General features: G+C 38.7%; 1 protein-coding gene across 2 annotated transcripts in view; it reads right to left on the reverse strand.

The window, feature by feature from the left end:
* The window catches only part of Fkbp14 (peptidyl-prolyl cis-trans isomerase Fkb14), a 110,523-nt gene that overhangs the window by 6,561 nt on the left and 88,757 nt on the right, over positions 1-15,205 (reverse strand). For both annotated transcript variants that reach the window (XM_076763060.1, XM_076763064.1), the window contains exon 2: positions 5,177-5,340. In XM_076763060.1, coding sequence (XP_076619175.1) covers positions 5,177-5,340 — 164 coding nt within the window. The remainder of the gene's footprint in view (positions 1-5,176; positions 5,341-15,205) is intronic.

Consider the following 15,205-nt stretch of genomic DNA (forward strand, 5'->3'; position numbering starts at 1 on the left):
CTATTATTTCCTCGTCGACTATCTGTGCACTTCAGCTCGACGAAAATCGGTCCCATATTTCGTTCCTTCGTCGATGACATATGACGGGCTTCTCGCCGCTGACATTTACTACAAATCACTGCTATTTTTGGTCGAACAATCGACGAGAGAAGATAGCTGTGATAGTTTCTGTGGAAGTTTCTTGACATTTGATTTGACCATAAATAATTAAAATCACGAGAGAACTATTTTAATTGTAACCAAATTTTCGTTTTCTTAATTTCATGAGAAATCCTTAAAATATTGGAAAGTAGTAATTGTATCGATAAATGCCGTGAAACGCGATTATTTAAAAACACATTGTAACGTTGGCAACGCGTTCGTTAATTTTGTATAAACTTAATACGACACGATAAATTTTAGATGTTGCAAAGTTATGTATTATGAACGAGCACACTAAAATATTGGTTGATGGTTTAATTCGCATTGCAGATTATGTTTTATTCGTTAGTTGCTAATATAAATACAGGTGAAATCGATTTAACTACTACAGCTGAACTCAATTATTCTGAATTTTTAGCATCGCTGTGACAATTGAAAAATATTTGCTCGACAGGGCGTTGAAATGCTGGAGCGGATGAATCGCATTTTTGACACACGAATTGCATTTCAGCCACTCTGATTAACGGGAAAACAAAGTTTACGAGGCGAACGACTAAATAAAAAATCGCTGTACGGTCGAGTTTAATTAGGGCAATACCCTGATTTTTCAAAATTATAGGAATAATTATAGAAAAAAAAGAAAGGTGACACCAAATTAAAAACAGAACCTTGACATTCACGTTTATCAGTCTTCCAAATAATAGCCATTCAAGTGGAAAAGAAATTAAAATTACGTCAACTTAAATATAAACAATGATCAAGTTCGTATTTATTTTCTGTCTTTTTACGATAAGAGTGTCAAACTTTTAAAAAAATTAAACGACATCCTCGAAAGCGCCGAAAGTTTACCAAAAACAATTATTCACGACATATCGGTTCGGTTAGTTAGCGGCTGATAATGAATTTCCATGAAATTTAGCAAATTACGCGCACGCGGAGCACTCGAGTGTATAGGTACACGTTCTATATCAATTACGAACGGTCCCATCGCGATTAAACTGGCCCTAATAAAATATTCTCGATCAATTATTCACCGCATAAACGAGCGTAACTAATAGGTCGGTCAATGGTTTTCCATCCGGCAACCAAACTCATTTTCCGTGGAAATTGAACGGTCAAACGCGGGAGTAAACACGAAGAAAGTTTCTTGTTCTCGGTAGCCACAACATCGACGACAGATTCCTGCCCCCTCCCTCTATGGCTGCCCCTTTTCCCCTGTTATCCGAAGGAAACCGTTTCATGCTCGATCTCTGGGACCCCGAAATGCTTTTCCTCCGGTTCGTTGTCCTGCACGTTGCATCGGGGCAAACTGTTTCAGCCTCCAGAGAGAGCATAGATAGGAGTTAATGTTATACGGAACTGGGAAAGCAGCGAAATAACGGAGAAGTTAATCATTCCATTGTTCCGCGAGAAAGACGAACGGCAGACGATCGTGCAATTCAAAATAATCTGTGTTTAAAAGGGTGCTGGCCACCGTACGTTTAATTTATTCCCGCGGAAAGACTCGTAATTTCCGATGAAATTACTCGTTTCGTGCCAAAGAATTGTGGATATTAGAATAAATTGAATACTATTTTCGATTGTTCTAAAGAAACGAGAAAATGCTCGTGAAACATCAGTGGGAAAATATACAAGGTATTCTATGACGTGTGAAATAAAATTTCTTCGAGAAGTGTAATCTCGAAATTATTTGGAGCACGCGAATTTCATCAAACTGGTCGCTACAGTCAACGTACATTCGCTTTATTTTTAGACGCATAGTACCATTTTTCTCGATTATAACTTCCGTTACTGGACACCGTGTATCGCAGAGTTGATAGCCTTCGATCAATGCGGGAAAGCTAAAGAACAAGTTCTCTCATAATAGGATCATGAAACTCGTTATTTTCTTATTAAGCTCTTCGTAACAACATCGTTTCGCCCTGCTTTAATATTCACCTAGCGATGAAAACTCGCGTCACGCTTCCTTAACTATAGAAAATATGCTCTAAATAAATGAACGTATAAGAATTCTATTACTATATCCGTCCGTTCGACACATAAAACCCATCGATCAAACTTTCAAACGTGAATTGTAATTAATGATATAACAAAAGGCTCGTCAACGAATAACAATAATTTCCGATAATTAGCCTTAAATCCTCTTTGAAATATTAAATTGTAAATTTAAAAGACACGAACATATCGATTTACCACGATTCGTAACGAATGGCGAACGTTATAAAGTAATATAAAATAATATTTTTTAATATCCCTTTGAATTTACCGGATCACTGCCGTGTCAGAAAATTTTAAAACGTTCATGTTGATATTAAAACATCCATGTTTCTCTAATCTCTTAAGTGCATAATTATTTTCAGGGTGGAAGAGATAAGGATAAACTACGGATACGTTAAAATATTACGTGCAGATTAACTAACGAACTCCCACAAATATTGCAGGCGAAGCGAGAACGTCGCGAATACTTTTTACGAAAGGGACGAGAGTTAACCCATCTTGCCCGTTGAAGAAGTTAATTAACCATAAAACGCGTAAACCGCGTTTACCTCGCTACGCGCTGCAAAGCCCTCGAACATTGTAACTTCTCATTACACGTTCTTCCGCAAGAAAGAACCGCAGACAGCATTGTGACAGAACAACGGCACGAAAACTTCTTGCTAATGTTCGCGAATTCCTTGGGAAACTGCGTGAAAAACAGTATGTCACTCTGCTGATTATGGAAAGGTTCGATATCAAAGGTGGTTTCCGCTCAAGATCGATCAAGCACGATGTAATTTTACTCAATTTTTCATTTTATGAATCCTATTCATTGCGCGAGATATAATATTTCTACAATTTCATAATTCTTTTTAGTTTTTCATTGATTTTATCGTTTATATTTTATTTTATATTAGTAATACGATCCGTGGTTTCTATTTCTCTTTTTACAACAACCGACCCCTCCCAGTTTTCGTAATTCTGTATTTTTATATCAGGTCGAATAATTATGAGTTTAATATTTTTTTTAATTCAAGGTAATGCGTTCTAATATAAATTCACTTAATCATGTACATGATATTATACAGGTATATTTCTTTTGTTGTGATTCATTATAAGTTATGTACAAAATCTTCGACGCGTTAATTGCCGAAACAAACACGACGAACCATCGTATCCGTTTATCGCAGTTGAATATAGGAAGTCGTTGGACGAAACAAAGAGTAAAACAGAGACAAAGGGGAAACTCTGCATAAAACGTGGAACACTTTTTGCCTAAAGATACACGCGTATTCGAGGGAGGCTCACGATTTATCTAACGCGCGAGTTCCCGAAAAAATGAGCGCGCAAGCGTCGATGTTGATCCGACCGAGCCGGCCGGGATAGCAGTGCTCAATTTAATGGTTGACGTTTTATTGGATTTCCGTGCAATTGCATTTCTTTTTTTTTTTTTAGTCCGATTTCGTTGCTAACGATCCCTTTTGTATCGATCCGTTGCCTGTCCTCGTTCGTTCCTCTCAGAGTATCGATGGGGCTCGCGGATCATTCGGAAAGAGTAATTATATGCATTGTCAGGTAAGTATATGCATTGTCCCGCGATTCGAATCTTCCGCGATTTTAGAGAAAATTTACAAAGACTCAAATCATTCGTCGACGATACGATACTATACAGGGTGTTCGGCCACCCCTGGGAAAAATTTTAATGGGAGATTCTAGAGGCCAAAATAAGACGAAAATCAAGAATACCAATTTGTTGATGAAGGCTTTGTTAAACAATTATTAACGTTTAAAGTTCCGACCGTACTGAACTTTTTTCTCGAAAATACGCAAGATTTCGAGGGTATGTTTATTCACCAAAAATGATTGTAATTGACACCCGCAACCGAAAATAATTTTTCCAGAACGATTTGAAATTTTTTTTTTTCGTCGAAAAATTTAGGCACCCCCATGTCGATTTTTCTTAAAAATTCGTTTTTCATTTTTGATCATTTTATTTGACGCCCTACAGAAAAGTTGACTAATACATTTCTGTAGGAACCCATAAGCTCTACTTCAGAAAAAAGTTTCATTAAAATATATTCACAATTGTAGGAGTTATGGCTGTTTGAAAATTGGACCATTTTTATGGGGTTTTTCTCATTTTAGGGTGTAAAGGAGCAACTTTTCGAATATTTTTACAATTTCTACATATTCTCCATCAAAATACGCGTAGTTTGCTTTTTTAAACATTAAAATCGTCCAATCCGTTCAGAAGTTATGACGTTTTAAAGATTCGCATGAAAATTTGGACAGTCATTTCTGGCCAGAAATTAGATTTTCGGTAAGAAATTTTTTTCTCGAAAATGCGTAGGAATTCGGGGGTATGTCTATTCACCAAAAATGATTGTAATTGACCCCCGTAACCGAAAATAATTTTTTCAGAACGATTTGAAATTTTTTAATTTAATTGTTAATAACTTTTTAACGAAGCCTCCATCAACAAATTGGTACTCTTGATTTTCGTCTTATTTTGGCCTCTAGAATCCCCCATTAAAATTTTTCCCAGGTGTGGCCGAACACCCTGTATATGATAATGAACAGGTAAGCTGACATCTTTGCAATTTATATACTAATAATATTATATGCATTGTTAAATTATAAAATCCTATCATACATGGTTTCTCAAACTTTTGAACTTTTGTCCACTGTTGATTAAAATAAATATATTATTCGCTTCATTGAAAATAAAAATAAAATAAAGGATGCTTTCGTTCACTGTAAGTGCCTATATAAAACTCTATAATAATAAAATAATTGTATACCTGGAGTGATTTTTATATTAAAGAACTACGACACTATTTCTGAATATTCGTAAGAAATTTTTCCCCATTTATAGCGAATGACCATTACAGCGTACGAATTACGAGTGGGAGTAGCTGCACTCCCTGTTTCACGTATTCGTCGAAACAATTGTTCATTGCATCCGTGGAGAAAGATCATTTCTACCCGGAATTGTCGGAAATAACGAGTTTCAGATACAGTCGACAGGAAGAAAACTCCGACGAAAGAACAATCTTACCTCCAGGAATTACGTTTCCGGCTCCCTTCTCTCCATAACCGAGTTCCGGCGGTATGGTCAGCTTCCTCTTTTCGCCCACGCACATATCCACCAATCCCTGGTCCCAGCCTTTAATAACTTGGCCAACTCCCAGCTGGAATGCGAAAGGCTCGTCTCTGTCCAAGCTGAAACATGCAATAAACGGGAACATTTTAAATACCGTTACGACGAAGATCCGCGATTCGACGTCATCGTTGTTTTCCAGAGCGGGGAGGAAGAACTTGTTAAAAGTAAATTCTACGGCGACTCGTTCCTTTACGCGGTTTTATCGCCGATATTTCCAGGACTTCGCGCGACCAGCATGGCTTCTGTTTTTCATCGAAATTGCGGAAGACCGCTTCGCGACGATCCGGAATCGGAAAATGTAAAACTTCCGTCGAATGGAACGCAGCCACGAACGATTTACAATATCGACGACCTTTTCTATTGGAAAGTTTTCGATAATTTTATTTTTTTAAATATCGTTTCCACCGCTGTGAACCAAAACGAAGCCTCGATTATCGGGGTCACACTAACGAATAGTAAATAAAAGTGACGTTAATTTGAAATAAATCGTAATAAGAATGATCTGTTCTACGAGCAGGAAGAAAGATAATATCCTGACGAATTTCAAGCCCTTCCAGTTCGAAACACAGCGTACGCCTCTGTCTGTTGTCGATATTTCCCGGGTGGGAAAAAGTAGCGTCGCGGAACTGTCAATTCATCGCAGTCTCGTAAAATCGGGTTCACGTATGCCAGTCGATCGTTTCGCGAGTGTCAGAAACGAAAATTGACGAGTTCCTCGGCTGACTGACACTCGAAGGCGGAAAGAGAAGCGTGGCTACGAGGAGACCGCGAAAGGGAACGGGAATTCTGGACGAGAGACAGTGTTAGATCGAGCGTGGAAATTATTTAAATGAATAAAGTACAAATTAACGTTACAAGGCATCGTAGATCCAGAAATTTTGGTTTATTTCTCCCTGTTTCGCGCTACCTTGTAAACCTGTTAATGCAACACTCAACTTTGGTTATCTGAGCTGTTAAATATTGTGCAGCGATATGGTAATTTGCAGAGAAATTTCAGCGAGGGCATGCTCCTGCAAACAGATCCCCATTGAATAACTTTGAGACGTACCAAGTATCTTAAGCGTCTTGTTAACTACGATCGACTAAAACGCCACGAGTTATGGAATTAATTAGTAATATTAATCGCAATCTAAGCGAATATACATACGAAGGGGCATTATTACCGACGAAAGGTGTGCAATTTATGGTATTTATATTTGTGATTTCAGATATTGTCAATAAAGAGTATCGAATAGTTGTTAAACACATTAATAATATGCAATACAAACGCAAACGGTATCAACGATTTTGATACTCCATTAAATCCATCGCAACGCGATCTACGCAACCACGCAGTGTACATCGAGTCGCGATATTTATAGAGTCGCGTAATATTTAGTTACATATCTCACGTTTGACGAGCCGAACGCAACGAGTTCATCGCGCGGCTCTTCCCATCGACGGGGGTGTAGGAGCATTTTGCATAAAAGGAACGCGAACAGGAATACCAACTACGGATTAATCGATCGTCGTACGATAGATTGTCGATTCGTTAAATTCGAGGTTTGGAGTCTTGTTGAATTTTTATGTACTCGAATAGTCGACGCAAATAATTCGAATGCTTGAACATTACAAATTATAAATTTTCTTCTTCCTTTTCTGTTGCTTTCGAACGCAAAGAATATTCCATAATTTTTATTTTAAAGGTCAATTATAATCTTAAATATTATGACGTGTACTATGAGTACGGGTACAAATAAATATTCGACGTTTATTCGTGTTATTAAAATACCTACAAAATGTTTGCTTTCTATTCAAAGTGACAAGCTGAATAATTCCAAGTAGAATCGTAATTTCGTTCGAGGAATTTCGGTATGGTCCTATTATCCACCCCCAATATTACATCGGCGTTCTTCGCACATGAACAAACAAATTATGCACTCGAGACGCAATTGGTTGGAATCCTTCTAACGCAACTCGTTACCGTTCGCATCGTGTCGTCGAGCGTGCAGAATAATGCGACCGAAGTTTCGAGGATAATTACGTTGCGTAAGGGTAATTACACCGTGCCACGTGGGGAATTTCAAGTTCCATGCACTTTCGTGCACCCACGTTGTAACCGAACGCGCTCGTGCATACGGTGATTTAAACAGATACAGAGCAATTTTTTTAGAGTAACGTTTGTTCCGGGAAAGATACTATTACGAATTACGATAAATGTCCCAATTTCTACTCGTTTAAGCTTTCACTCGTGTAAAAAAAGAACGATTAACCCTTTGTATTATTATTATTTAATTCCACTACTAATGATAATATTACATTTTGAATATTTCCATACTTTGCATATAATATTTGATTAAGTTTTATGCCACTACTATTACTAATAGTGATATTGCATTTTGAATATTTACATACTTTACAGGCAACTAGGGACGTAGTACTCTCATAAGCACACACTTTTAAACATTATTTTTCGAATTGTAATCGAATACATTTCGACTGAATTAACAGAGAAGAAAATTTGTGTATTACTCGATATGGACAAACGCAATTTTAAACGGGTACTAACGGTAATTGAATGGCAAGCTTTATCCCTTTCCGGCGTGTTCGACGTTTTATGAAACGAGTAATAAAGTAACTTCCCAAAAATTTGCCTAACCAGTATCGATTGAATGTTCACGTGTACGTGTATCACTGTTCGGAACGACGTCGATTTATATGTAAAAATAATAATTTCCGCCGGTTCATAACAGCCGATAGTAATTGGATCGATATCAATATTTCCAATCGCTTTCAACTAATGAAAAACAATAAACATACTGGCGTTCCGTACACGGCTACTAAAATTTCCATTTCCTGATATACCTGAATATATCCATTTTGTATATTACTCTTCTTATATCAATAACTACGAACTTTCCATGTTGACGATTTCAAATTATTCTTCTGTTACTTTGTACCTTCGAGATTCCAATTTCCAAAATTAAAACTTTTCATAAACATAAAACAACCGTACTGACGTCGACCATTTTGTTATTACTTTCACTCTGTCAAAGAACATTATTTGACACGAAGTATCTACGTATGCCTTATGATTTTGCTCCTTTCCGTGGAAATTATTTTCTTTAATATATTTTTCAAAATAATCATACGTCTACGAGCCGCGACACGATAGCTAAGTGCAAAATCGCAGTTTAATCAAGGTGGTTACTACCTTCCTTCTATTTTAAAAATCCTTTCGCAAAACTTTTCACATTTAATTATAGAAACTTGAAACCTCCAATAATAATTTATGTAGAATGCTCTTTCGGGCATAAAAGTGAATTTGTCGTCGAGTGAAAATGATTTCAACGTGTCTGCATCGCAGCTACTTTAGCATTCCGTTTCTTAAAACTAAGGACGCGAGAAAGTGCATCCACGACGAGCCAAACTATCAACCATCGCGACTGCAATCCGGTTCCCTCCAATAAACATCATCAGAGGGAAGCTCCGGTTATCGGTTATCGTTGCTCCGCGGCAAAAGCTGTTCCAGGGTCAACCAATGGACGCAGCGTCGTTCAATTATTTCATTAACTGGCAACGTTTTACAGCCTCTCGACTAGACTTGGACGCCGACGGTTTATTACTGGACTCTGTAATTACTAGCTTTTACTATCGTGACGGTAGATCGCGCGTTCCAGATCCGACGACGCGACGATTTCGCTGATCTCGTTTGCCGTTACGCGACAGGATTTACGCAGTAATTCTGCGAAACGTAGAAACGCATTTAGCCATGTTTCATTGTTCGTCAAATAGCTCGACAATAATTGCAACTTATCCTAGACTCTAATCCACGATTACAACTTGGACATTGTACTCTGTTGGTCGTTCAAAAATTATTGTATCCCACAGTTTACTGCGAGAAATTCAATTTTATAATTCGAGCAACTTATCACGATCCTAGATTCTAATCTACCATCATAGTTTGGACATTGTGCTTTGTTGGTTATTTTAAAATTATTATATTTTTCAATTTTTGTAGAAATTATTCTTTTTACTGCAACTGAAGAATTTCACTACGGTAAGATAAGTGTACATCTACCACCTGTGACACAACAATATGAAAATTGAATATAATTTATCATCATAATTTGGACTATCGAAATATACTAAATTATAAACTGAGTGTACATTGAGCTCTGTTGGTCAGTTTAAAATTATTACATCCTCCAATTTTTATGGAAATTATTTTTTTTTACTGCAATTGAAAAATTTTAGTGAAATAATTGCACACCTGTGATCAATGACGCGACAACAACGTACAAATTGAATATAATGGAAACAACCTATCGTGATTCTAGACCATCACCATCATAATTTGGATATTGAGCTCTGTTGGTCATTTTAAAATTATTACATCTTCCAATTTCAGTGAAAATTATTTTTTTTACAGTAACTGAGAAGTTTTACCACGGTAAAATAATTACACACCCGCGACTGCAACGTGGAAATTGACCCTCGAGCAAAAAACGAATTCGACGCGCTCGCTATACAAAATTAAGACTTAAATTTGTTCCTCCTGACTTCTAGTCGCGTCCCGCTTAATCTCAGGAGCGAGGCATTTATTATTAACAGCGATCAGTCTGCCCCGCGACGCCTCCATTTCGCCCAACACACAATATTTCTACCCGTCCCTGGATAAAACAGCTTCCGAAACTTTTCGTGCTTAGCTGAAAAACGCCGGCGAACTCCGACTCTATAGAGGATAGAGGACTTGGTAAACGGGCAATATCCTGTACATAGTAGGTGATACCGGAAGTTCCATTTGAATATTTAAAGACCTGGCCGCGATACGTGGAGAACTTTCCCATCCGCGATGGCTCGTACGTAAAGGATATTCCAGGTATAACGGAAGACCTCGTCGAGGGGTTGATCATGGAATTTTTTATCCCACGACGGTCAGGCCTCCCAGAGCAATTGTTTCTCCTTCTTGTCGTCGTCTTCCGACACTTCTTCGAGGTCCCATGCGACCTCGACCCTCGTGTCTTCGTCACCGACAAGAAGAATGGTTCATTCGTCTCGCGTACGACCTTTGTGCGCTTCTACTACATGCTCATCGACCCTTCCTGATGAATCTCGATTCGTAGATTCGGAACAGCGTATTTCGTTAAACGTCAAAAACCGTGAAATCGACCGCGTTGCTTTTAAAAAACTGCTGTCGATTTTCTGTAACGCGTTCCATCGAGTGATTCGGGCGAGAAAACATTTTTCGACGCTTATTTTTCCTGTAATTAACGAATACTAGCCAGTATCATTTGTAAAAATAACAATGGACCCGCGGATTGGATTAAACGTCATGTTTGTACAAAATTCCAATTACTCTTCAGAATTTGATTCCGCGAATTCGTTGGTTTTTAATCACGCTGTGTTTATTTTTTTTTTTTCTATCCCGACTGTCCGCGTAACGAATTAACGATCTCGTAATTATCGATACGATCGTTCATTCGTCTCGTTGATTTTCCCATTTCAAAACGAAAAAGACAGTTCGAGGAATTAGTTCGAAGACACTCGGGGCCCTTTCGGAACGCGTCTCGCTGTAGCCGTTATTCCATTGCGGTTTTTCTATTCTCGAACCCTCTCATTGTGACCTTTCCTTTCCCTCCTTTCACCCCATTATGACTTTCTCTTTTCTCCCCTGGTTTATTGTTGCCCGCGCCCCTTTCTTCCCGGCTTCATTATTTTCATTTTCCACGATTCAAACGACGCGTCAACGGGAGAGCACTCATCTACGAATTATCCGTTTCCCTATAAGGGCGGAATCCCTGGAATTAATTAACCATAACTCGTTAAATTAAACTGGTTACGGGTGGATCAAAAGTCGCGGAACAAGTGGCGATTTTAACCGACGAATAATCACTTTTCCGACCATGAATCATTCCAAATACGACTTCTAATCTCGTCTGGATTATGTTGTCTCTTTGTTCCAGAGACAGAGAACGCGTATATAGCGCGGAGCTGGCGAGATGATCCCAAGTTAACCCTCTGCAATCCCTCGTAACTCTGACGTCACATATTATCTTCATTCTTTACGTCTGATTTAATCCTATTATCAATATATATCAATTACGCGATTTTAAAAATCTTTTAATTCTGTGTTACTGTCACGAATAATTGTAATCTTTTGTACCGCCTATAGATTAAATATCCCTTCTAGTTAATATTGATTTACGATAGTGAAATTCACGGCCTTCTTTCGTACGTCGATGTTACTCGATGTTTGCGTAAATATTCAAAGGAAAACTAAATTAGAATTATTCTTGATGAATCGCGAAACGTTCCCTGCGATGGAAACACCGTGAGAATGCAACAGCGGGAACACTGATAAGAATGGGGGAAAAGTGTGTCGAAAAACGAGTTTACTGTCGCTGCATTCGATCCGCTCGATGGAAGCGTGCATGCTGGCTGAGTAAATAGAACCGTCGTTAACGACGGGAACGCCGTGCTTTTAAAAGCGCTAATGTGCTCGACCTAATTCTCTTCTGATTCACCGCGAACCTGTTGTTTTCTCTTTTAATTAGAAGCGTTTAAGTCTGCGAATGACATCGACGAGATCAACGGGCGCCGTTCCGTGTATGATGCGGCGAGAAATGTCAGTCGCGTCGTTAAGAATAGTTAAATTCCATCGACAGAGTCAAGAAAACGAAATTACAAACGATAGACAGTGTAGAACATCATCAATTTCCACGGTCGATACAACATGTGAATTTCTTCGTATAAAAATATATTACCAATATAAAATCCTTTATCGTGATTTTTCATTTATATCGAAACGCAAACACGGCGACTGCAAATATCGACGAAATGGATTGGACGACTAATGGAGACATTTATCAATTCCTGTGATTTTAAGTAATTTAATTGAAATACTGGGTATCCAATTTGCGAGAAAATAGTATGTTTAAAACGGTTAGAGATAGAAAAAAGTGTAAATTGTAACTTTTTCTTAAATGGAACTCTGTAATGTTGACTATTTGAAATTTTAACTCCTTAAAATGAATCAACGTTATTTTATCAAATCTTTTTTCTAAAGTGAAACTGGATGCAAACGATCGTCGCGCTAATCCTTTACCCGATCCCCGGAAAAATATGGCAGAAAAGCGAAACGCTATTAAGGTAGTAGAATTTTTAATATCATTTAAAAATTTATGCCAGCGCAACGAGAAATGTATGGAGCTCCCGCGGAAATATTTAGAAGGAAATGAGTATAAAAAAAAACACACACGTGTTATTTTATGCATGGTTCCTTTATATTCTTCCCGGACTCATTTCTTTTTCATTGCATTATGAAAATTTAATCACGCTGGTTTCAGTGAAAAGTGGAACTCCATGTTTTTCTCGTGAAAGGCAATATTCGAGGATTCGTAAAATTTCTTTTTGACAAGAGTAATTTGTTTACGTGTAACTGTGAATGAACATCGAGCGAAAAGCTAAGTGAAAAACTATCGTTACGCTACTAAGTAGTTCGAGTCGCCTCATAGTCAGACACGCAAAGTTCGAGGCTACTATTAATGAAAGGTAATAATATTTGTAAGCTTTTCCTCGTAAGTTTGAAATTGATTTTTTTCTATTACAGAAACAAAAGTTTTACTAAATTGGACCAGAATTAAATAGTCGAAACGTTTGGAATAAAATAATTTCAAAGTAATTCTTAAAATTATAACACTCGCGAATAAAAAACTCTGCAAATATTTAATTTCCATAATCACTATACGATATAAATCGGAATATAAATACAAAAAATTTTTTTTTTGCGTTGAATATTACGCACGCATCGCTTTTCCAATTAATACTAAGGATAGATCGCGATGTAGGAGAACTGGTGCTTAACGATTCATATCTTCATCAAGGGTAATCGATTTATCAATACTCAGCCCTACGCGTGTACTCGTCGAAGCTTCCACCGAGGAAGTCATGGGAATTAAATGAGACAAGTTTCACGAAACTACTTATTCACGGTATGTAGGTCAATTACGGTCAGAGTTTAATAACAAAAGAATGTCCAACCTTGCTTCTAATTAACTGTACTGTTTTGGGCAACTTATCTTATTTCGAGGGAAATTTTGAGGACTGATTTGAAGTTTATTCAGAATCTAACGAAGATATCGACTTCATATTACAAAAAAAAACAAAAGAACACTATACATATTACACTTATGTAAGAAATTGATTACAAGGATAAAGTGTACAAAAATGTTGTATTATTCATGTTTTTTTTGTAAAACACAAGCAACGCTACGAAGTTTATCGCTTCTTTGGGCACGAACGCAATACTTCGAGAGTCGACGCGATGATTCTAATTTATTTGGATTCGAAAAGAAAATATAAACGGGTAGGAAAATAATATCGGACGTACCCTTGGCAATCGACGCTTGTCTGGACTTGGAAACGCCCGTTCCAGGGGAATTTCGAAGCGGAGGGCCCAGGCGCGCCTCTTGGTTCCGTCGGACGAATTCATTTCGCTTTAAATCCCGACGACAATGAGGGAACGCCACACACGCTCGACGCCGCCATTAATTTCTCGATTAAAGAACTGACGAACTTCCGGACGGTGGAAGTAGACGCTAGGACCGAAACAATGTCGCTCGACGGAGGGAGAAATATTGGGGAGGGGCGCGAGGGCGCGCGAAGGGAGACAGACAGGAAACCAGACCGGGTTCCTCCCCCGATGGCATTTGCATATACTCGCGCGCGTACAGGTGGAGCCCGCGCCGTTCCAGAAAACATAAATCGTCCTGTGTGTGACGAATGAGAGAGAGAGAGAGAGAGAGAGAAGAGGGGTAGAGAAAACGAAAAGATAAAAGAACGGAACGGCGGACGGTAGAAATAATGCGGAGATAGACGATTTCCGATGGAGGAGAGCTCGAAAATTCGAGTCGAAGGGGGAAGAGATAGAAATATGGGAGAAAAAGTAGAAGAGTTACGAAGAGAGACAGAACGACGGTAGAAACGGGTGGGAGGAGGTCGAAGAAATAAAGAAAAATCACTATCAAAGAATTTCGTTTTCTCGGTTCGGCCTTTGGCCTCTATCCTTCGTCCTTCGACTATCCCTGTTAACATATCAAAGAGTCTGCGCCGATATTTAAATTTATTCCTCCTCCCCCTACGTCCCGTCCACGTGCGCCCTTCTGACGCTCTTACGTATCGATAGCACGGTACAACCCACCCACGGCTGGCTAGTATATTCATGGGACCGTGGGTGGGACCTCCCGAGCTTTTCATAAAGAGCCAAGCGGCTTCCGTCGTGTTTCGGGGCGAAAGCTCGCTTTTCACGCGAAAGTCTCTCGCCCCGTGTGTGTAGATCGACCGGAACGGACCAGGTGGATTCTCCATTGTCCTCGAGCGTATGATGGATTGGCTGGAAACGAGGGCAAGTGTTCCGCGTTTCTTTTTCTTTTTTCCCCCGTTCCCCGGAATAAAGTACCTTGCACGTCTCCGAAATATTTTCAAGTCATCGAGAACGTCTTTTGCTAGTTTATTTTTTTCCCTCTGGGAAACTTTTGTACGCTCGGATAGAGGAGAATGGGACGAAACTGGGACGCGGCAGAGAACCGGTGAGTCGCGTTTTATTTCGACTCTATAATTAACGTTGAATAGATCGCGCGTCGATCGAAGAGTTGCAAATATGGGAAATTTCGTTTCTCGCTACTTCTCGGAAAATAATTTTAAAAACCCACGGCTTCGTACGCGTAACGACAATCAGCAAATTGAAGACGGTGAATACGAACGCTGTTTTCTTGCGCGCTAATTGAATTTCCGACGACCAGTTGTTAACGAAGAGAAAGAAGTTGTTCGCGCGGACAGAATGAAGAGAGGAACAGGCGACAATTTTTGCGTAGTTTTTTTCTTGCTGAATTTACGTTCTCTTATATAATATTTAATAACAGACTACAACGTTGATCCAAACGT

This window comes from Colletes latitarsis, chromosome 1 (genome assembly GCF_051014445.1).
Source record: "Colletes latitarsis isolate SP2378_abdomen chromosome 1, iyColLati1, whole genome shotgun sequence".
Classification (NCBI taxonomy): Eukaryota; Metazoa; Arthropoda; class Insecta; order Hymenoptera; family Colletidae; genus Colletes; species Colletes latitarsis.